The sequence below is a fragment of the Alternaria rosae genome, assembly GCF_020736505.1.
Source record: "Alternaria rosae strain MPI-PUGE-AT-0040 chromosome Unknown BKA58scaffold_1, whole genome shotgun sequence".
Classification (NCBI taxonomy): domain Eukaryota; kingdom Fungi; phylum Ascomycota; class Dothideomycetes; order Pleosporales; family Pleosporaceae; genus Alternaria; species Alternaria rosae.
Window position 1 is genome coordinate 4,455,335 of NW_025763570.1, and position 22,797 is coordinate 4,478,131.

Here is a 22,797-nt window from a genome sequence, read left to right on the forward strand (position 1 = left end):
TTTACCCCTACTCTACTAACAACCCATGTTAGACTAAAATGACTACACCGCAGGCGCAAACGTGCGAGCCGACCAATCTCACCCACTATATCTTCACCAAGGCCATTCATTCACTACACCTAGACCGCCTCGCCCCACGTCGATTTCCTCTCCCTCACCCAATCACCGTCATAATTACACCGCCAACACCAACTCCCTCTCCCACAACCTCACTCTCCAACATGTCTTGGTCCACCATCGAGCTCTCCAATTACTCTCCAAAGCTCACTCACCGAGACGTTATTTCACTCTTCCAGGACTTCACGATTTCGCCTGACTTCGCGCTCCCCAACGTCAAGAACCTCGCTTACCCGCTACGCACATTCATCAAGGTCGCCGGAGACGGGGAGGCTGAGCGCGCAGTACAAGAGCTGTGCTGGAGCAAGGTTGGCGGCCGCCAGATCGACGTCAGAATGGTTGAGAAGACGGGTCACGAGGAGAAGGAAGTCGCCGTTGCGGAAGTGGCTGATGAGATGAAGATTGTTATTCTCAGTAAGTTCTCACATCATCATTTTACACATATATAGCTAACGCAACCAGATACTGCACGCGTTTACAACCCGCATCTCGCCCTCAAGGTCCTCGAGATCCGCGAATGCATTCAGGGTACATCCAACTTCACTTTCCTGCAAGCCCGCGATGTTGTCACGGTGTACAGCGAACCTGGTGCGCATATGCAGCCGGTCGACAACAAGGCGAAGTGGGAGCTTGTCATGGCTGGTCGCTCGGAGGGTTGGAATTGGAAGATGGAGGATGGAAGTGGTCGGCTTGCTGCGTTGAAGGATCTGCAGGATATGATGGAGAGGCAGGGTGTTATGAGGAAGCTGTGGGGTCAGTGGGAGGGTAGCAGTGTACTTGATGTGACTCCTCGAGTATGATTCGGAAGTAGGGTTCGTATTTCCACTGTGCTTTGATTGAGATCTTTTGTTTAGGGCAATTCCCATCTAAAGAGTCCAGACACACCAGATAGAGCAGACCACTTAAGAGAAATCTATGTCCTTCGACCTTGCAGCATGCTTCCGCTTTCCCTGTCTTTGATGTTGAGATTAGATGCATATCTTCATTCCTGTTTCCACTACTGTCATGTTTTTTCTGCGCTTCTCATCGCGATGATAAGATCTGCCGCAAAGTGACCGCTGTGGATGACTATACCCTTAAGAGTATCCAAATTTCCAAAACGCAACCACCGTGTGGCGTGGTCTATCATTCCCCTTGCTATGACGGCCCCCGTGCCACTCTCAGCACGCGCGCAGTTGCTGTAGTATGCCGCAACTATAATTGGAATAGTGACGTCGTCTTCGAAGAGATTGCTGTAGTTGCGCATGCCTGACTCGACCTGGCTCTTTGTATGTCGAAGAAGACGTCCGATCTCATACTTGTCCGCCAAGATAAAGACACCGATGGGGATCAATATTTTCCGCTGGATCTTCTGTTTGCTGTTTGCATTTTTCGTAAGAGACGGAATGGCCATCTCCGTTGTGTACAAGAACCTCAGCATGTATTCGAAGTTCTGAGGATCGTCATCGTGAAGCTCGATGGTGTTTTGAGATGCCTCCTAGGAAACAGGGTCAGCCGAAATTTACTTTTAGCGGTACAGTTGACTGTACCTTGAACCCTCCTATGAAAGCTTTGAGAAACCACTTAGAGTTCGCCGGTCGTACAGCGAGAATGCATATATAGGTGAAGCCGATGGGATCAGTGTAGCGGAAGAATTCTTTTGGACGGGGTGGCGGAAGGGTCATGGGTAGCGTGTTCCTTGCAGTTCCAACCGGAGCTGCATTATGTTTGCATGAAGATTGTGGCTATCCATGTTCTGGCGATGTGATGGACTAAGGTGAAAGAGGTGCTACATTTCCAAGTTTGATGTACATCATTAGCTTCTTTCTACCTGCACGCGCTTCCTGCCGGATACCGGGGTATGAGCAGCTGTTGCGAAGGCGCGAGGCCTCGAGGAAGCCGCGTTGAACGCGGAGAGGAAGGTGACATTGATAGACAATCATCAAGACAAGTTCACTGATAGAATTGGGACCATTGCGTGCGAACAAGGACCTCATCTATCTAGTAGCATTCATATAAGAAAAGAACTAAACAGGTCTAGAGCCTACATCGATGTTGGGTCACCCACTTTGCATAATTCTATGTTGATGTAGGCTGCAGGCCTGTCCAGTTTTTTCCTAGGTTGACGTGGTAGAGCGTTCGAAGGGTTGGAAGGTAATGATCCACCGCAAGGATAGCGTCTCTTTGTTCCCGCCGCCGTTGGAGTTCGGCCGTAATGCGGGATGAGGTTCCTGGATCTGTCGTCCCACGTATGCAGACAGCCGCGATCGGTCGTGCTTGGCAGGAACGACTGGCTAGATGGATGGATGGGTTGATATGGCCGGGAACCCCTCTGGCTCAGCACCACGGAAACAAATAGTCATGCCAGTGCAGGTTTGTGGCACGTGAGCGTGAATCAGCCAGCCCGCAGATGTGTCGTTGGGTGACAGTCGCGTGGCAGTTAAGCTCCTTCCCGGTACGTGGGTGGGTCTTGGCGATGCAGGGATGTCGTGCCGACGAAGCGTGGGAACCTGGAAATCTGACGGCATCAGCACAAGACACCAAGCGAAGCAAATACGGAGCCCCGCAGAGAGTCTGGAGAGGGCCTACATTGAGTTTGCTAGATCGCGATCCTCCTGTTCGCCCTGAATTTTTCACTAGCAACAGCCGCTACGACTCAGCGACGCGATCCGGGCCTGCCGCTTTGGCCGCTTTCATCTGCCCCGACCGTTAAGTCCGCGCTTTCACCTACGTACACCCTCGCCCTCGATGCAGCAACCCTCGTAGCCCTGCGCCTGCGCTCCCTTCGATTATGTTCCGCCGGCCGACTCTGCCATCACTCCGGCACGTCGCGTGCATCCGCGACCACCTCGTTCGATAATCCTCGACTCGGTCAATGGCATACGGTTGAAGCAGCATCATGGCTCTGCCAACCCTCCAGTTTCTCGCGGGGCTCGTGCTCCTAATATACCTGCTCTCCTTCGTCCTATTCGCCTTTATACGCATAGCTACTGGGGTCTCCATACAGCGCCTGGGCTTACGGGGGCTGCGACGCATCGCCTTCACGCCCAAGGATGGCCTGCGCATCGAGATCCGCGGACTCGGCTTCACCCTTCACCGACCCACATTCGCACAACCCACGGTAGTCAGCATCGTCCTGCACGAGCTCAAGGTCACGGTTGACCTCAAAGCGCTGGGGGAGAAGCCGCGGAAGAAGACGGGATGGGCCCATTGGGCAAACGGCACCACACAAAAGGGCAAGAGCGGCCAGAACACGCCCGAGCCCGTGGCGGAGGATGACGAGCTGGGCGATGACGAGACACCGAGAAGCCTGACGTGGAAGCGGCTGACAGATGCCAAGGAGAAGATCAAGCGTCTGCACAGGAACATCAACTGGCTCAGGCAAGTCGATGTCGTGGCTCACGCGACCACCCTGGTTGTAGTCGACGTGGGCTCCATCCAGGTCGGCGGTCTCAACCTAGCAGTCGACACACGACGCAAGACGGTCGATCGCAGTCGCCTCTTCAACCACCACAAGCCCAAGTCCGACGAAGAGCAGTGGCCTGCCGAATGGCTCTTCTCCGCCCGCAGCATCCTCTTCACCCCAGAAGGCAGAGAGTCGACGGAGCTGCTGGATCACTGTACTCTCAATGTCCACGGATTCCTCAAGAAAGGCCTTGAGGGTCTGCGAGATGCATCCATTGCGCTCAAGCTGGGTCGCCTCCTTATCCCACTCGACGATGTCAAGCTGTGCATGGAAAGGGCCCAGAAGTCTCGCACGCCTAATCCTCGGAAAAGGTCTCGGGGCAGTCGCACACATGTATCACTCAGCGATGTTATAGAAGAGCTCGACGACCCCAACAGCCGCGAAGAAAACCTCGTGCGCACCGTATCCGATTCGCGCGAGTTCGCCAGCTCCATCCTCCGCGGTATTCACGAGTTCCAGTTCGCGATTGGCTTCCTCGGCCTCACCAAGCAAATCGAAATGGGCCACAGCTCCGAGCCTCCAGTCTACCTCAACCTTTCCATGAAGGAAGTTGGCATGGACCTCCTTCGCCTCGATCCTCGCAGTCCCGCGCATCTCATGTACTTCTCGCCCGACGACATTGCCCACCAGGCTCTTCTTGCCGCCATATCCATATCTGTCGGAATCGACAATAGCGACGGCCATCCCGAGCGCCTCCTATACATTCCTATGGCGACCATGACCCTGAACACGACCCTTCCTTCTAAAACTATTCATTTCTCTAATGACAAGGATAGCGCCGAGCGCAATACCAACATACTATTCGCCAACCTGGTCGTCACATCACCATCTCTGGACCTTGACCCCAAGCATCTACCACTACTCCTCGCCATTTTCCACAATTACGAGCTGCACCGCAAGCCGCCCGAGACTAGACAACGTAAGCGATATCTGTTCCGCCGGCTCTTGCCCAAAGCAAACATCAAAATATCCGTCCATGAACCTGTCATCCGGGTCACTCTACCACCGATGGACCCCGACAAGCATGAGGCCGATGAGTTCGATCTACTCATCTCCGCGTCTTCCTCGATATCTTTGGACATGGAATCATCACACTCTGCGGATGGCGAGTTGCATTACGCACTGAGCTCAACTTTCCGTATGAACGCACAGCAACTCTACTACCAGACCGCGGCTATCGAGAAACACAACTTGCTCCTGACCGACTATCTCGAAGTCAAGGTCCAGATGAGTGCGGCTCCTGACCCAGTCGTGGAGGTCTGGGGTACCGCACAAACTTTCTCTCTCTACATGGTTCGGCCGGAAATCAGTGAAGGACTGCGGCAGATCGTCACACAAATGTCAAAAGACATAGGTCGTCGGCGTAGCCCGCTCAGAAAGAAGGGCGTTAACGCACTCCGAAGACTACCGGCCTGGATGACATACGTACACCTTCAAGGATCGGACTTTAACGTGGACGTCGCTGGAATAGATCCTGATGTATCTAAACGCAGTCGGGGAGTCGCTCTGCATTTGGAATCCTGGACAGCCGAATACAAAACAGGACGGGAAGAAGACATAGATCTAAGACCTGCAAGGCGACGCGCACCAAGTAGAAGCATCAATCGCGAGGAGCATCTGCTTAGATCACCGCCTCCATCCTCACCCAAGTCACCGAAAGGGATGTTAAACAGCCCAACCGATGGTAGACGGCTTGCTTTACATTTCTATGGGCTAGAGGGCTTGGTTATCGAGGGCGACGAACAGTCCGAACAAGAACCAACGGTATCGCTGCCCCGTATGGAGATTGCTCTGCACACGCTCTCCGATAAGCAGGGCCCGATATTTCACGTGCATTCGTACAGCCAGAACTTCTTCTTGCGTTATTCGCTCTATCGTCATTTCGCCTTGTGCATGGCAATGCAGGTCTTGCAAAGGTCCTTCGATTGGGGTGCGGGCAAGACCAAGGCTCCAGAGTCAAGCTCGTCCAACTCGCCACGACATCTGTCCGTACCGTCGTTGGGCGAGGATGTCGTTGACCCACTCAGTGCAACCAACAATGAGATCGTGACGATCGACGTCAAATCTCACTTTCTCCAGATCAAAGCAGACATGCCTGGAGATCCACCTCTGATGCTCCAGATCTACGGACTTGAAGCGGGAAAGCACCGCTGGGCCAGCCCCTTCCTTCGGGCACGTCTGGTGCGATTATTCGCCGAGAATCCTGCCATCAAACGTGCTTGGAGTCGAATCGTCAGTGTCAAGTCTCTGCGATTGGACTATCGCCAGTCCAAGCTGAGATACGGTCACACAGTAACGAATGAGAAGTCATTTGACATAGCGACGGACGCGATAAGAATCGCTGTACCTCATCAACTGGTCATGCACAAAATCTTCGACAACGTCGCGAACGTTGCGAAGACTGCCAAGCAAGTGCATCACCGCTTCAAGACTGGAACCAATGAGTACGTACTGGACAAAGAAGCCGAAGGTCCCAAAATCGTGCCAAAGATATCGCTCCGAAGTCGTGCTGTCCTCTTTGAGTTGGAAGACAACGCCTTTGAATGGAAGCTCGGAACCATCTACCGCATTGGACTCATGGAGCAGAAGCAGAGACTTGCTCGTGAACACGCCTTTGATCTAAAAGTGCGGAAACTACAACAGCAAGACGAACAACGAGGCGGTACACGTTACCGTGCAAGGTCAGCACATGATTCTCGGGGCCGGAACAAGATTAAGAAAAGGGACAAAGAGCTTAGGTTCCACCGGCGCACGAAGAGTGCGGACTCGAGCGGACATAGCTCACCAGAAAGGGGACGTTCAGACCATCCTATGCGGTATAATAAGGATGGCTTCAGCGGTCTTAGTGGATCATATGAAACATCAGTACAGGATGCGCGCGTGAAGCTGAATCGCCTGAACGCTCAGACGTGGAAAAAGCGTATCGATTTCGCAATGGCAACTCAGAATCGATCCATGAACGACATCCGCTCAACATTCTGGGGCTTGGACGAACTGCCGGATGACATTGAGCAAAAGGAAACCATTCTTGCTGTCTCGCAACGCCCAGCCCTAATGGCGCTGGCTGTCAGCGACCTGGAGATTGTCATTGACAAGCCCTCGTTCCCCATTTCGGAGTACCCACGCTTCCTGCACCGTGTCGGCAAAGGTATGCCATTTGATACGCAGTACGCTCTCTTGATCCCCATGCACGTTCAAATACAGATGGGAGAAGCCAAGATCCACCTTCGCGATTATCCGCTGCCACTATTGCACTTCCCAGCCATCGGCAATATACAGTCGTCTCGGCTACCGAGCGTCTTGATGAAGACAGATTTCGTGATCGCAGAAGAGTTCAGGGACGTTGAATCTTCCCGTGTCAGTCGAGTTGTTGTTGTGCCTCAAGAGCGGAATTCTGCAGGCGAGCTCACGCGCGGATATGCGGTAGACGTTCGTCGGACTGTGGCGCCCGTGAAGACATACTCTGACATGGCGATCGATATTAACTCAGCATACCCGACAAGAATCACTTGGGGCACGTCGTATCAGCCAGCAATTCAAGACATGATGCAAATTATTGAAAACTTTACGAAGCCTGCTGTAGACCCCTCCGAGAGGGTCGGATTCTGGGACAAGATCAGGTTGACCTTCCACTCGCGCATCAATGTTTCGTGGAAGGGCGACGGCGACGTTCATCTGATTCTCAAAGGTAAAAAAACAATGCATCGAACACGATCACTTGACTAACGGAATGCAGGTTCACGCGATCCGTACATGGTCACTGGTCATGGTGCAGGTTTTGTCATGTGCTGGCAAAACGACGTGCAACTCAGCATCGCTGAGGACGAAGATCCTAGAAACTTCATGATCGTCAAGAGCGGAAGCTACGTGCTCGCCATCCCGGATCTCAATCACTTCGCTCGTCACGACGCTGAGACCGAAGCTGTGGCCCGTCCAGATACTGCATCTAGCATGTCTAGTCGTAGGCAGAGAGCCGTCTTCAAGAAAACGGTTATGAAACTGAACGGCAATGTACGCTGGGTTGCCGGGCTGGTATTTGAGCGCAACTTGGACGATGGCGGACGTTCCTTCCACTTCATACCCCACTATAACGTCACCCTCAAGAATCCAAAGTATGCGAAGGCATCCAATGGAAAGGTAACCAACCCGTCTCTTGGTTTTGAGGTTCTCATTAACATTGTGCAGGAGTACGACGCTTTCCGAGGTTTCCGCAGTCATCACATCCACATGTCTATCGCTATCGCTGCTCCATACGATCGAGAATGGTCTGTGGCTAACTTGGAACCATCAAAGACCTATAACAGTGTACATCTCTCACCACGCTTCTTCACGCACTTCTACAGCTGGTGGTCGATGTTCTCCGGTGCCATGTCCTTGCCCGTACGCCAGGGCAAGCTGTGGCCGGGAGTAGAGAAGTCTAGCAAGAAATTCGGGCGACACCTTGCGACCATCAAGTATAATCTCTTGCTATCGCCTCTGTACATGAGCCATATTTACAAGCACAAAGATGCAGAGGACTATGGTGCAGGCGTCGTGGCCGCCACTGGACTGAAAGCACGTCTCGACAGCTTCATGTTCGATCTCCATCAGCGCCGCGAAGAGTTCCGAACTTTGGTCCAAGCGCCTGAAGGCCAACAAAATAGCAGGCAAAACAAGACAACTGGTATGCGCATCAATCAAGTACAGCTTGACCTCATCCGGACAGACATCCGAGCAGTGTCTGCAAGTATTGCAGGGACAGGCTCTGAGGATGTTGACAACGCAACTGCGGATGATCTTGCCAGCTACAACCAGGAGTATCTGACAGCCGACTTGTCGAAGTTCACGATTCCAGACAACGACCTAGGTTGGGTCGATATGGACGACTTCATTGAACTTGGCTGGATCTTGCCCTCACGTCGGCATCCTGAAACACAGATCCTCCCTCTAGCATTCGCGCCACGATTTACGTACTTCCGTCAAACTGATCATGCCAACAACATATCAGGCGACAAACACCGCAAGAGCGCATTCGGTAACGAGCCGACTCATCATTGTGTCATTTCGGCGAGGAATGATCCACGTCGGGTACAATGTCAACTGATTGAACAACGGATTGAACGTGTAAAAGAGCAAGTTGCTCTCAACCAGCATGCAGTCAACGACCAAGAACTCAAGGTCGTCCGTGAGACGTCAGACATGCAACAAGAGTCGCGACGCCGTCTTGAGGCTCTGCGTAATCATTCTCAATTCCTTCAACGAAAATTGGAATTCCTCTCTACAATGCATGCTAGTCTGCTGGAGCGGCTAGAGACTGCCGCGTCTTCACCAGACAATACGGTTGCAGAGCCTGATACCGACACAGAAGATGAGTATTTCGAAGCAGACGAAGCTCAAAATGCTATCGACCCTGAACACAAGCACACCGATGCGCCTCCTAACCCTATCACGGACTTCACCAACGACTTCAACAATCGATTCATCATCCACAACATCCACCTGAAGTGGGGCAACTCCCTGCGCAACATCATCCTCCGCTACATACACCAAGTCAGTCAACGTCGAGGTTTTGTCTATTACATGTCACGAAGGGCAGTGAAATTCATCCTTGACGTTGTTGAAGAGCAGAATAAGTCCCGTGGACCATCTACATCTGGACCCGACGAAACACCCATGGCTGGCGATAACGAGGCCGGACTAAACATTGACGAAACGATCGAGCAGTTGCTTCGCGACGGCAGGAATTTCGTCAATGCCGATGAGGAAGACGCTAAAAGTAAGACCACTAATGGCACATCCAGCGGTGTCGGCGACCCTTCACATGCGAGTCCTACAAAGGCGGATGAGGACGTTGCAGACGACTATGTCTCTCAAAACTCGTATCTCGTACGTCTTATCGCACCGCAGATCCAGTTGCAGAGCGAGAAAGACACCAAGTCTGCGGTACTCGTCACGGCAAAGGGTATGCAACTCAAGGTCCTACAAATCATGGACAAGGACCGTGTCATGGATGAGGTCTCGGGTCTCGTTCAACGAAGGTTCATCGCCGCTATGGACAGTCTGCAAATATTTGTCACAAACTCAAAGACCTTCAGCAGTCCGGAGGATATCCACATGTACTCCGGAAGCATGTACGGAACGCCAGCTGGCTCCGCATGGCCACCATGGGTACCATTCGAGGTCATGTTCGAGTTTCACAGCAATCCGTTTGGCTTCCAGCGCGTGGTACAGAGAACTTCAGCCAGTATGCGCTACGATAAGCACAACGCGCTGCGCCTGAAGTACAACGACGATGTCTCGGCTGCTGACTCAGCTACATCTGCCGACAACATGGAAAGCCGTATTGACCACCTATGGGTGGACTTCCCACACGTGCGGGCCCTGTGCGACTCTAGGCAGTACTATGCGATGTACGTCATCGTATTGGATCTTTTGCTGTACCACGAGCCTTTGGAAAAGACGCGTAACGAGCGACTTGAGAAGATCATGCTTGCCTCTGACTTTACGGATCTTGCCGGAGCTCCCAAGTTAGTCATGGGCCTTCAAGAGCGCATTCAACAACTAGAAGAGATCAAGACTGTCTTCCAGGTCAACGAGAAATATTTGGACAAGCAAGGTTGGGAAGACAGGATTGAAGTCGAGAAAGACTTGGCTGTCTACGAGGATGAGCTCTTCTTCGTCATGAAGGCAATCACGACCGCACAACGCAAGCAAGACGATCGTGCTCAGGCAAGAGATTCAACCGGACTTTTGCGGATGTATGTCTCCGCATCCGACATCGTTTGGCATCTGCTTCGCGAAGGCGCAGAATCACTAGCAGAATTCCAACTGAAGAACGTGGCATTTGATCGCACAGACAATAACGATGGATCCAATTCGAACTCCTTGGAGATTGAGCAAGTGCGAGGTCTGAACTTGCTACCTAACGCCCTATACCCAGAGATGATATCACCTTTCCTGGAGCAAGATCAGACTCTTCCCGAAAATGCCAAATGTCTCAAGGTCTACTTCGTGGCACTTGAATCGATCGCTGGTATCCCTGTCGTGGAGCACTTCGAAGTTGAGCTGTACCCGCTGAAGGTGCAGTTGGAGTATCAGATCGGCAAGAAACTGTTGCAATATGTTTTCCCTACATACGGTGACAGCAAGACTGCGAACTCATCGCCCTTCTTACTCAAGCATACTCTGCCAACGCAAGATGAGGAAACTGATAGCATCATTTCTGGAGCGACAAGTATGAGCGCCTCGCTTTCAGCTGATGACGGCGCTGTGGAGGCGCTCAAACAACGACTTACTCCCACACTTCAGCTTCCTGATCCAGTACAGAAGTCTGACGCAAAGAGGAAGAGTTTGGTTAAGCGCCCAAGCGCTCACTATTTCCGTTTCTTCAAAGACAGCAATCCTTCTCGTAGTGGAACAGAGCTTCGTCGCACTCTTCACCCAAGCTCCGCCTTGGTGGTTCCTACATTGGGTAACAGCTCCAATACCTCTACAAGACCAAGCTCCGTCCGGTCAAGTACTACCAACTCAAGTCAAACTCTGAACGAGTCTGATCGAACCGCAAAACGCTTTGCGCTCTACCGTACCGGCACCAATTTGGCCGAGAAGAAAACTAACAAGAAGGAAGCCAGAAGTGATGATCTGACTGAGATGATGAGTCGTGCGAGCGAGTACATGACGGTTGCTTACTTCAAGATCCCGTCCATGGTACTGTGTCTTTCCTACAAGGGCAAGAGCACACGCAACTTTGAAGATGTCCACGATCTGGTCTTCAGAATGCCCACAATAGAGTACCGCAACAAGACATGGTCTAACCTAGATCTCGTCACGCAACTCAAGAAAGACGTCTTGAGGGCGCTCCTCTCCCACGCCGGTACAATCGTTGGCAACAAGATCTCGCACCACCGACCTTCAGCCAAAGCACAATCACGTCTCCGACAGCTCGCCAACAGTAGCACGATGCTCAACACCTCTCCCGATCTCTCAGGCACCGATTCAAACTCCATGCGTGACCACTCGCCCGGTGGCTCCGATCTCTCAGCCGAAGACCGCATGCCCCGCCGTTCTTTTGCATCCGGTCGCCAAGGTAGTCTCATCAGCACCGTTTCGGAAGAAGGCTCGTCCCTCCAATCGTCAAAACCGCCTTCAACATCCAATCAAGCGCGCTCGACACACGGTTCCATCATGGGTGGCTTCAGTCATCACAGCAACGGGCTAGACGCCGATGACGTCGATGACGGACGCGCTTTCGCTGACGAACTGTCAAGAGTAGACAACACGGAGCCAGTCCACGCGAACCTCATTCATAGCTTGAGTAAACACATCGCTGGTGTCAGCGCACCTTTTGCCGGACATATGCGAGGTAGAGCTGGTAGTGGTGCAGCCAGTATGCGAGCTGCCAGCGTGGCCACTGGTGTTACTGGCATCAGTGGTATGAGCGGAAGGGAAGGCAGCGTCATGGAAGAGGACACCGATGGTCCGAAGACGAAGAAAGCGAAAGCTCTAGGCAAGAAGTTGCTTGGTAGGGGGAACTAGAAACTTCTCTAACATCACTCTTTTCTTTTTTTGTTCTGCATCATCAGCATCGTTAGCATTGCTTGGCGTTCTCTTCTTTCATTTGTAAATACTGGGGTTTAGACGGTGGCAGCATGGGTTTCTTGTTCTTTGCTTTGTATCATAGCGCTGTGGTGGGAATCCGAACTCTCGTGTTCGTGGGTGTCTTGGAGGTGTTGAGTAGATAGTTTCCAGTAACTCTGTCGTGGAGTCCTAGTATCAAGTCAAAAAAAAATATTACAGTCCCAATTTCCTGTCCTCTGAGATTTTGCACTGTGTGCGATGAGTGTGGTCGACAACATTCCTCATTCTGAAAGTTGCGAACAATGTAATCTATTCAACACAACTGTCCCGTACCATCAGGGTTTCGGCCCATGCCTTCTCAGCGCAGAGGCAGGGTTGGGTGGCGTAGCTCACGCGTCGGGAGGACACGTCAGGATCGCGTTTGGCGGGGCTAGTCGGTGCGCGTGGGAGACGTCATTGTAGCACCATGCGTTGTCAGCTTGAAGTCGCGACTTCCGCGCTTTCCTCCGATCACCCCTCCATAATAGATAACCATGCCGGTAAACCCAGATACTGTGCCTTCTTCTTCGACTTCAGTTACTCAGGGCTACGCCCTCATCCACGCTTTCCACGCTTTCTTGTTGGAGAAGCACTTGCGTTTGACTTTGAAGTCGAACAAAAGTAAAACAGCAATTATGCGTCTTTGATCAGAAACACGCCTATTAATCAGATTTTCGTAGAGATCTTATCCCGTCGATAACCGGCCCCGAGGGTTTGCAGCAAGCCTCCAGGCATTGGAATGGATAGTTCCTGGAGGCCTCGAAGGCTTCCGAGTGGATACTAACACGAATCAAGGGTTAGCAGTCTAGAACTTGTGTTGCTATCATCTCAGCTACACGGCTGCCAGTGAGAGCATTATCTACAGATGCAGGTAGTCAATCTAGGCTGCGTCATCCGTCTGTTCTACATTTGGGGCATGTTAAATCCGTTCAATGGCTTCTATCATCGCCGAATGTCAGAATCGCCTTGGGTGCGGCATTGAAGCCGCCACTTTGGCCAGTCGACTTACTAGCATCATCAATATAGACCACCGATATATTCGCCACCTCTGTGTGCACGGCCGACAATGCTCAGTTCACGCTGTGCTGCTTGTCTAGGCTGTCAGACAGTGCATTCATAGTGCTGCCTTTGCCGATATATACAACGCTTAGTCGCATTAGATTGCACGATCATATTTCGCCTTAGCCTCCGCTTCAAGCTCTCAACCCCGTCAAAAACTGAAGCGAGAGTTGGACTACGCTATTCGTCAGTACATCGCAGATCAAGATTTTTGACCGCTCCGATGTCGAACTCTCCATTTTTCAAGACCTTGCCAACCGAAGTCCGCGATATCATCTACGACTACCTCTGGAGCGATACAAAGACCGTGGTCCAGCGGTATGATACCAAAGACTACAAAGTAACTTACGATAGGAGGCACGACTCGCTTGAAGCACCACCTGGTAGTGACAAAGTCCCATGGCTCCTTACCAACAAGCAAATTATGCGCGAAGGAACTCGGCAACTACACCAGAAGTCAACCTGGCATCTGGATACTCGATTGCTGAACGGAAACGTCCAAAGTTATATCTTCGATCCCATCACCCCATCCGAATGCCACACGCACGAGATCTTCATCCAATGCGACTGGCCGATGATCTTCGATGACCAGAAGCGAGTCTACCGGCTCAGCGAAGTAGCACGGGCTGAGATCAATGCAAGCGCCGCGACAGCTAATGTATCGACTCCACTAGACACTGTTTGCATCAAAATCGTCCGTCCAACCAATGAACGGCTCGCCGCAAACAGCGCGCCAGACTTTACCTTCGATCTATCTCATCTCGAGATTCTGTCCCGCCACACCGAGCTTCGTCGTCTCCAGCTTCATCTCGTTGGTGGTATTGATGATACTAAAAAGCTTGTATCGAATTGGAGTTTGGAAGGGGAGACTGACAGCGCAGATAGAGCTAGGCGTCTGGAAGATCAGTACTTAGATGCTTGGAAGAAAGAGATCTCACTTGTGGCTCAGCTGGTGATTCTCCGGAGCAAGCGGAGTGGATATATGAGGGAGTTTACCTGGGGGAACGATGGTGAGCGTTGTCTGGAGTGGGTGTGGACGTTCGAGAAACAAGGATCAAGCCTTTGAGATTTTTGAAAAGTGGAGAGAGCGCATGCAATGAAGTACGTTTACATGTCTTGAGTGATTATGATGGGACATGTAGGAGCTCAAGCACACAATGAGCACACCAATGCAGGAAGCAAAACCAGTAACGAGTGTTCATGAGCTAGTCATCAAGACTCATACATATCTCCACATGACCATGACGATAGGCTGAACGCTTGTGTTTTCGCGACCTGACCCTTCAGAAGGTCCTTCACTATATCCCTTAACTTTCCTTCCGCTTCAGTGACCGCAATAATCAAGTCCCTCAGCTCCTCCCACTCCTCATTACTAACCTTATCCAACTGCTCTTTGGCGAAATTCCCAATATCAGCCCATAAGCTCTCCGAATCTCGTGCACCCACCGCCGCCACAAACCTCTTCACCTCTTCTGGGGTATCATCTTTCCAAAAGGTCCTTTGCAGGCGCGTTATCGCCTTCCCTCTTCCTTCGCTGGTCCACTCTTCATCCTCGTAGCACCTGTTAATGAGACTGTGAATCGCAGAGGCCAGAGATTCGACATCTTCTTCCTCTGCCCGATTCTTGCGTCCAAGTCCATCTGGAGAGTCAGTAGGATCATGGATCTCGCTCTCTGCAAACCCTATAAGACTGATTTTCGGGCGTTTGGCAATGGCGCTCTCGCCGTTCTTCCCTTCTTCGTATTGAAAGCTGACAAGTATGGCTTCCTCTGAGATATCGCCATGTGTAATAGGCGGTTTGCAATCGCGGTGTAGGAAATAGAGTGCCTCATAGAGCTGCGTAATCGCGAGCCAGAGCAGGGCTTTTGAAATGGGATCCCTAACATCGTATGCGAAGACTCCTTGAAGGTCACTGCATACTGATGAGCTTGCCATGACTAGCCACCCTGGTTCCACTTGGGCCATGGCTTCCATATCGTAGTGGTCTAATACATCTATGCAGTGCTCGCCGCCGCTGCGAGGATATGCCTGGCGGCGTATCTCTTGAAGAATGCGTACTTCGAAATGCATGTCAGACCAGGTAGAGTCTTCTCCAGGGATCTTTATTGCAACAACGCGCTTGAGAACGACATCGATGACTGAACCCTCCCGGGCGCCCTCAGCCAGTCTGGAACGCGCATCGTCAATGTCGGAGGTGGGGACACACAGACTGACAAAACATCTTTCCGCGATGGAAGTAGCTTGACGAAGCCAGGTGTATTTTTCGGGCATCTGTGGCCTCCTATCGGCCAAAGCATCTTTTGTCGCCGCGGACATCTGTCGCTGATCGGTATGGTCGACCTGGGTTTCTCGGACGTTGTTGACACCGAAGATACAATGGGAATTCTTGGTCGCTACTGAAGTAGTGCTTTCAATCAATGGCAAGAATACTCGACCGAAGACAAGATATCTCTTAATAAGCTGGGCCAGAAGTTTGCGACTTTCCCCATGAGAGCGCAAACTTCTCCCGATTTTGTTTATTATCTGCAATCGACTTCAGCATGCTTCTTCCGGATGATCTGTTTTCGCTTGTTAGGCATCATGAGGCATCACATTCCCTCAGCCTCGCCCTATACCACGGTTTGGCAATCTTAGCAATCTCAATCTTCAACGCCGCCTCGTCTACCCCATGCTCCTTGATATGCCTCTTCTCTTCCTCCAAGATATCATATTGTATCCACTTCAGAAAGTCACCCAGCGCTTTCACATCGTGCTCAACACCCTTCTCGCGCAACACATCCCAACCTTGTTCTAACCGCTGCTGTGAACACCACGCAACGGCCATCGCTGCGGCTGTTTTTCGTCGCTCTTTGATGGCGTCTGTGCCATCATTCTGTCTGGTAATGCGGAAGAATGTAGGCTTGAACTTTCCTCCTTTGCTCTTGAACCATAGAGAAATGTCGCCGTTGTACTGGCGAGGTACGGGTTTCCATACGATGCCTTCACCCAGGCCAGATATACCGAAGGTCGCTGCGAAAGGGCAGTGAGCGGCGACTTCTTCGGTCATATGTTCGACCTCTGAGACTGTACTTTCGTAGTCGTCAGGGTGGAGTGTTGTGTGAAAGATGCCGGCTCGTGATGCGTTGTAAATGTCGTGATCCGGCAAAGATATGTTAGAGTACTCTTCATCCTTCTGCCACACACCATTGAGATTGATCGAGACGATAACGAAGCGGCGAGATAGCTGAGCGATGGCGACGTCTTTTTGGATCTTCTCGCCGATCCATTCACCGGCTATGACGACAGGTAAGTCTTCTTCAAGTGTTGTGCCAGGATTTAACTCTTTCCACCGTGCCAGATACATGTCTCGCAGTCCAAGTATAGCATTGGTCTTCTCTGACATAGTTGCCGCAAACCCTTGGTTATCTTTTGCGACGGAGAGACCGGTTATGTTGCGCGATTGAAAGATGATGCGATTATCAGGATACACGAGGATATCTGCGTGCGTGCCATGAAGTTTGACTGTACCGATGAAAGGTACAGGGTCCACAGTGATGTTTGCTTCTGGGTGGACAGGGTCGCGGTTCAAGCGTCGCAGCTGTTCGATGATCTCAGGGATATGTGTCGTGATCTTAGGGTACAGTGTTGGCTGCGCGAGGTCTATAGTTGCCATGGTGGGAGAATACAACTGCTTCCAGGATTCTACAGTGGTTTTCAGGTCTCCTGAAACCGCGAGAAACGCGACGATGGTATCGAGTGCCGTCGCAGTGTGTAGCAATCCGCCTGCGTTGCGCTGCGATCCTCCTGATCGAGACTAATTGGTCTTAACATGGAGTTGTTTCTTGGAAGTCCGCAGGTGATATGAAGAATCGGATGAAGAGGTTTGTGGGTCAATACAGGCGCCGCTGTGTCGCACGGAAGCTTCTACTGTGGCCACTGGAGCTGCGGCGTTGCGACACTGTTATCGATACGCGGCTGTCAGCACCGCGATCTTCAACACGTTGCGGCACCTCAAGCCCAGCATAAACCCAGCGTAAACCCAGCGTATCAAATACCATGCTTGAGCGCGAATAGCCGCTATCATGTGAAATGCTGGCACCGCCAGTACAATTGACACAGCAAAGTTGCGTTCGAGCTGGGATTCTCTCATGCAAACTTGAATCATTATATCATTCATGACAGCTAGTCTCTAAGGCGTTGATTACGTGACATCGTTCAATCTTCTAATGCGATCGCTCAAGCAAATCATGAGATCTCTGCTACTTTCTACGTTCTAACCCGTCATAAGGCTTCCACCTTCTTCCCGTCCTGTTGGCTATCCTTCTTGTCGTCTTTGTGCAACTCCGGGTTCAGCGGATGCTTGGAATCATAGCCGACTCTCTTGACAATACCCAATCCTTTCGTCCTGCCCTCACGGAAGAGGATTCGATCACCGACGGTCAAGTATTCGGGTCGCTGTACGAAGCGGAAGGCTACCTGGGCTCGGTCGCCGGTGCGGATGTACTGGCGGTCGATGTCGATGATGGCGCAGGTTTGGGACACTGGTCCAACGTGTAGCATAGCCTGATACTTGGTCTTGATAGTCGTCGCGTGCGACAAGATCAAGACTTCGGCAACAAACTCGCGGTACACTTTCGGGGCTGGTAATATCCCAGTTGTTGGGTCAGGCTTCTCAGCCTTGTGCAAAACAACCATGCCTTTTCGCACGTCTTTCCGCCGAACGTTACGCAGCGCAAGGCTCGCCGATTGGCCAGCAGAGCACCCTGGAACTTGTATCCGTTTGCGCTCAACGGAACGCACCTTTGTCGTTTGGAACTGGCCAAGACTGTCGGGACCGATCAAAACGGTGTCGCCAGAATGTATTTCACCAGACTTGACAACACCTGAAACCACAGTACCAACGAAAGGAACCGAGAATGTGTCGTTGACGTGGAATTCCAGAGGGGCAGAGGCGTCGTAATTGCCGTGATGCGGTAGTGCGTTGAGGAACATGCGCACCAGGTCCAGGTTATGACCGGTGACATTGGACACTTGGAAGATAGGACATATTCGACTCGACACAAATTGAGTAGCTGTGGTGATGCACTCCTCCCTATTGTTGATGAAAACCGGTATTTTTCGCGCGCCTGGAGATTTGAGGATCTTGGAGAGCTGAGTGATAGTCTGTTCGAGAATCTGTGGTGGACAAATGTCGATTTTGGTGATAACGACCATGACGGGGACGTTAAGCGCAAGTGCGATTCCGAGATGCTCTTTACTCATGCCTACTAAACCGTTATTTGCGGCGATCATCAATAGACAGTAGTTGGGCTCGCTTGACAGCAGCCCAAAGACGGTAGTCCGCAAGTATCTCTCGTGTCCAGCGAGATCAGTGAAGCTGATGACCTTGGCGGATCGCCGTCCAATCTCTTCCCAAGTAAGTTTCCGACCTGCGACATTCGACACAACAACTTCGCTCTTGCTGTCAAAGCCCATGATCTCCATCCCAACTGAGCTGGTTCGACCGCTCTCGATTTCGTGTTTGTGGCGGAAGAGATTAACACGCGCTTTTCCGCGACCATCGTCGAGGCCGCCTTTAACGAGGACACCGAGCATGGTACTTTTGCCGGCATCGACTGTCAAGAGTCAGCGTATATCCTCGGCTGCACCTGAGGAAACTCACCATTTCCTACGACTGCTATCCTCGTCTCGATCACATCGTCGACACTTTGCGGCTGTTGTCGCAAGATCATCTTGCCACTTAAGCCGAGCTCCTTCGCATTGCGAGGTCCGACTTCGACGTCACCACCAACGTTCCGCGTCATGAGCATCTTGTAGTCGGCCTTTATCTTCTCACATGCAACTTCTATCCTCTCCAAGGCAAACTTCCACTGGTCTTCAGTAAAGCCCATGGAGTCACCGCTGTCTTCCAGGCCAACATCGAACAAGGCCTCCCCATGGCCCTCTGCCAGGCGCCCTTGGATATGCTCAGCTAGCGCTGCGACGTTTTCTTCGGCAGGATCGGTAAGGAGTGTCTTTAGGCGGATATGCGCCTTGTTGTCATCGGAGAGGCCGAGCTCGTCGAGGATGCTCAGCTCGTCGTGGTCTTCAAGGACGGTGGGGGCTTGGCCTGGCGGTCGGCGCAGCGCCTGTTGTTTCTGGACGTAGTCGGCGAATTCGCTGAGCGCCTGTTATGTTCATTAGCTTGAGTATTTCGTCTGGTGCCTCGATGGGTAGTCTGTCTAAGGTGCGATGCGATCGCCTTCGTACTACGAGAAGCCCGATTTCTCTAGTTGTACTAGTGGGCGCGAACCGTGACCCCACGGGATTGGTGAGTCCCGTACCATACTCGTTGCAGTGTCAAAGCAACGAATATGTCTGCGGTACATGTGTGGAACTGCTTGAGGAGAAACGGGCTTTTCCTTAGACTGTTACTTACAGACTCGCCCTTCCGCCGCTCAGCTGGGCTTTGTTTAGGCTCGTGTCGTGATGCCATGATATGGGAAATAGCACGTGACTATGAGATATCTTCCGGTAGACCCAGGCTGAAGGTGTTCGTAGCGACCGATGTACGTGGTGTGATGGTGGTATGAATGTGGGGTTGGAGCTGTCAGGACGTGTTCCGTAAACTCCGCCGTATTAATAGGACGTTTGGTATTCGCGGTAGCCGGAAGGAGTGTGAATATTCCATGAGTTGTCTTGCAGTGAGCATCGAAGGGTGGCAAGTGCTGGAATGGCGCTGGCGATGGGGAGCTGCTAGGGAGTGGAGATCTGGGGGTCTACTTATCGATAGAAGGTCGCCGGAGCCATGACGCTGAGACTCACGCGGTAGCGCGTCTTGACTCATCCCAGAACCACCACCATTACACCACTTACAGCCTTCGTGGTCCACAATGACCACGGCGTCATCCGTAGTGTTGTCGCTACAGTCATACGATACGTGTTTACGCCCTCGTATCGCTGAGTTTACGCGAGTCATCATCAAAAAGGGCGGAACACGAAAATGTCGCGACTAGGCAGCACTCCAACAAAGGCGCACATCATAAACAAGGCATAAAATAGATGCATCGTGGTTTGGCTACGAACTACAAGAGAAAGGGTAGAGCCGTCGAAGAGGGAAGCTCACCCTCTCATGATGCCGCAACACCTCGTTCCCCGCAGTACTTCTCCACCTCCTTCCTCAGCGACTCGCGCTGGTGGTTGACTGTATCCATGATATCGCTGACACCATTGATCGACTTACAATACTCGAATGTCTCCGCCATCTGCATGAGTACTGCTGTCAGCTGGTTGGGTAGCCACTATTGCGCGTCAGTAAGAGTAAGGACAATCGATCCAAGATAGAACTTACAGTCACGATCGGGCTGCCACCTGTCGCAGTTGGGTGCGAGGTGTGCTTGAGGATGTACTCGCGCGTGAAGCACCAATGCCGCCAGCGGAAGTCGCGAACTTGATCAAGAGCTTGGAGGTAGAGCGCCGCTGACACAGAGTCGCCTTTCGCAAACTCGCGCACGCCCGACTGCTGGGCGCAATCGCGAACAGCCTCCAAGAACTCGCGGTGGTTGCCAGGGCGGTATTGGCGGAAATCCTTCAGAATATCTGTGAGGGGTGTCTCCGGCATCTGGACCTGAAGCAAGTTGTCGCACATGGGGATCATGCTATCGTTGGCTCCAGATTCGCCGCGGAAAGACATCGGCTCTTCGCTCACGCCCTCGTATATGACGCCGTTGGGGAACATGGATTGAGAAGTGATGCCGAAGATGAACGTACGGAAGTTGGTGTAGCCTTGGGGCTTACTACGGTTCCACATGGCTAATCTCGTCAGTCGCGAATGCACACACCCAACCAATGCACTTACTGTTCATCACGGCGTTGACGTTCCTAAGACCACCCACCAGGGTACGAAGGCCGTCGTTGAACCGCTCTCGGTCCTTGGCCAGACAGCTTTCAAGCATCTCGGAAGCACCTGTGACAAGCGCACCAGACTCCTTGACCATAGCGATGTGGACGAGAACGAAGCCTGCCTCGGATGAGGTGGGATCCAAGCCATGCTCGAAAGCGCGGATCAGGCGAAGGTTGTCGTACTCAAGGCCCCGTGATGGATCTTCCAGACGGTAGTTGAAGAGCGCATACGACCCAGCATACTCCATGAAGGGCTTGAAACCAGCACTGCGCACGAGAAAATGTCAGCCATGTCACATACTCTGTGGTATACTGTGAAGGCATCTTTGAAGGTAACAGGTGCGCTGAAGTCTACATGACTACCAAACCACGACTTCGAGAAACGGTAAGGCAATACAGCCTTGTTAACTTTTCTTTAAATCGTGTTTGGAGGTAGGTAATCAATGTTTTCCTCGAGGATGAGCCAAGGACACAAGACATATACCATATGAGGACAAGAGTGAGTAGATCCACTTACATCTCAGCAACCTTAACGATGGGTAGTGCGATACATCTCGGCAACGACTGCCGACCCAGACCATACTCCTCTCCCCTTACATGCCTCTCATGGCAAGGCTCGAATAGATATGCAGAAGCCAAGAAAGAGTAGTCACGATACAGGGCATTCATGACAACCAGGTCATCGCGATACTTCTCTACCTCTGGAGTAAGGTCAGGTAGCTCCTTGAGTACCGTGTCGCCGAAAGTAAAGTTGGCAAGTAGACCTGGCTCTCCCGACAGGGTCTTGATGGGCATGCGTTGCAAGAGAGACTCGAGAGCAGCGAACTCCTTTGGTAGTTCAACGATGGGTTCTTGACGAGGTAGGAAGCCACGTGTGGTGGATACCATGAAGGCTGGGAGGGTGCGGTCATCAGGACGGGTGTCCTTCATGACGGGGAAGTCAAAGGTTGAAGACGACATGGTGCAAAGAGGTATTGAAGAGAGAAGCCAATAGGTGCTGAAGATAACCAGGCTTTGATTTGCGCCGGATTTTGGAGTTGGGATGAACAGAAAGCATTGACAACAGCGACGGTGACGACGACCTTATATCCTTCGAGGCCGGAATCAAAACCGGCCACGGAAAACCACCGGCCTCGTCAAGATAAGACGTACGTAATGGCTGGATCACTTGTCTCCATCAGCAGAATTTGACCCGAAGACATCCTGCGATGCCCGGCCTCGATTCTGAAGTTCCCCCAGGCATCCGAGATGAGTTGAGATGGTGGGCTCGTCGCCGCCAAGACTTGGGTCAAGCAGAGGAAAGAGACGGAGGCAGCACAACAACGGCAGTTTCCCTGTCGCTTGAGATCGCGATGAACATACGGAATGAAAAGAAATTCTTACTGTTCATGCCCTTTTCGCAACGAAGCAAGTGCGCGACTGGTGATTCAGTCTCTTCGTCCACCAAGCTTACCACTTGTTGCTATTGAGTGGGAATCAATGTCGCCGTGTCTTGGGATATTTTACAGTATTCAAGGCACTTCCATGAGTTGAAACACAGGCTCTTAGCTATCCTAGGTAACTACAACAACTTTCCTTATGCCAGCCCTCAAAGGTATCCATCAGGATGCCGACCACTGCGGCGACAACGCCTTCTGAGTCGTACCGAATTGACCATCACAAACCAGAATGGCCAGCACATGTACAGCCGTTATGGAAACGATTCGCAACAACTACAATAA

General features: G+C 51.9%; 8 protein-coding genes across 8 annotated transcripts; 4 read left to right on the forward strand and 4 right to left on the reverse strand.

Moving 5' to 3' along the window:
• Window positions 1-38: 38 nt before the first annotated feature.
• BKA58DRAFT_304553 (uncharacterized protein) lies at window positions 39-917 on the forward strand (the record flags this gene model as incomplete). Its single annotated transcript, XM_046167017.1, has 2 exons — window positions 39-531; window positions 580-917. The coding sequence occupies 2 exons, from the start codon at window positions 39-41 to the stop codon at window positions 915-917; spliced, it is 831 nt and encodes a 276-aa protein (XP_046031887.1).
• Window positions 915-2,254, reverse strand: BKA58DRAFT_374274 (uncharacterized protein). Its single transcript, XM_046169313.1, has 2 exons — window positions 1,647-2,254; window positions 915-1,594 (listed from the first exon to the last, which is right to left on the reverse strand). The coding sequence occupies exons 1-2, from the start codon at window positions 1,779-1,781 to the stop codon at window positions 1,121-1,123; spliced, it is 609 nt and encodes a 202-aa protein (XP_046031888.1). The 5' UTR covers window positions 1,782-2,254; the 3' UTR covers window positions 915-1,120.
• On the forward strand, window positions 2,132-2,817 carry BKA58DRAFT_374275 (uncharacterized protein). Its single transcript, XM_046169314.1, has one exon. It carries the CDS (start codon window positions 2,507-2,509, stop codon window positions 2,807-2,809), a length of 303 nt encoding a protein of 100 aa, XP_046031889.1. The 5' UTR covers window positions 2,132-2,506; the 3' UTR covers window positions 2,810-2,817.
• On the forward strand, window positions 2,797-12,351 carry BKA58DRAFT_352329 (mitochondrial protein from FMP27-domain-containing protein). The gene is made up of 3 exons (XM_046168569.1): window positions 2,797-7,250; window positions 7,299-7,699; window positions 7,748-12,351. Exons 1-3 carry the CDS (start codon window positions 2,996-2,998, stop codon window positions 12,074-12,076), a joined length of 8,985 nt encoding a protein of 2,994 aa, XP_046031890.1. The 5' UTR covers window positions 2,797-2,995; the 3' UTR covers window positions 12,077-12,351.
• A 997-nt stretch (window positions 12,352-13,348) lies between these two features.
• On the forward strand, window positions 13,349-14,282 carry BKA58DRAFT_447720 (uncharacterized protein; the record flags this gene model as incomplete). Its single annotated transcript, XM_046174244.1, has 1 exon — window positions 13,349-14,282. The coding sequence occupies exon 1, from the start codon at window positions 13,440-13,442 to the stop codon at window positions 14,280-14,282; it is 843 nt and encodes a 280-aa protein (XP_046031891.1). The 5' UTR covers window positions 13,349-13,439.
• Window positions 14,283-14,317: 35 nt separating this feature from the next.
• Window positions 14,318-15,663, reverse strand: BKA58DRAFT_28503 (uncharacterized protein). The gene has a single exon (XM_046166843.1). The coding sequence runs from the start codon at window positions 15,530-15,532 to the stop codon at window positions 14,429-14,431; it is 1,104 nt and encodes a 367-aa protein (XP_046031892.1). The 5' UTR covers window positions 15,533-15,663; the 3' UTR covers window positions 14,318-14,428.
• On the reverse strand, window positions 15,664-17,118 carry BKA58DRAFT_28502 (uncharacterized protein). Its single transcript, XM_046166842.1, has one exon. The coding sequence runs from the start codon at window positions 16,866-16,868 to the stop codon at window positions 15,795-15,797; it is 1,074 nt and encodes a 357-aa protein (XP_046031893.1). The 5' UTR covers window positions 16,869-17,118; the 3' UTR covers window positions 15,664-15,794.
• A 227-nt stretch (window positions 17,119-17,345) lies between these two features.
• BKA58DRAFT_352336 (uncharacterized protein) lies at window positions 17,346-22,036 on the reverse strand (the record flags this gene model as incomplete). The annotated part of the gene is made up of 8 exons (XM_046168570.1): window positions 17,346-18,810; window positions 18,858-19,362; window positions 19,614-19,691; window positions 19,792-19,953; window positions 20,320-20,475; window positions 20,526-20,986; window positions 21,033-21,343; window positions 21,594-22,036. The coding sequence occupies 8 exons, from the start codon at window positions 22,034-22,036 to the stop codon at window positions 17,477-17,479; spliced, it is 3,450 nt and encodes a 1,149-aa protein (XP_046031894.1). The 3' UTR covers window positions 17,346-17,476.
• Between the last annotated feature and the right edge of the window lie 761 nt (window positions 22,037-22,797).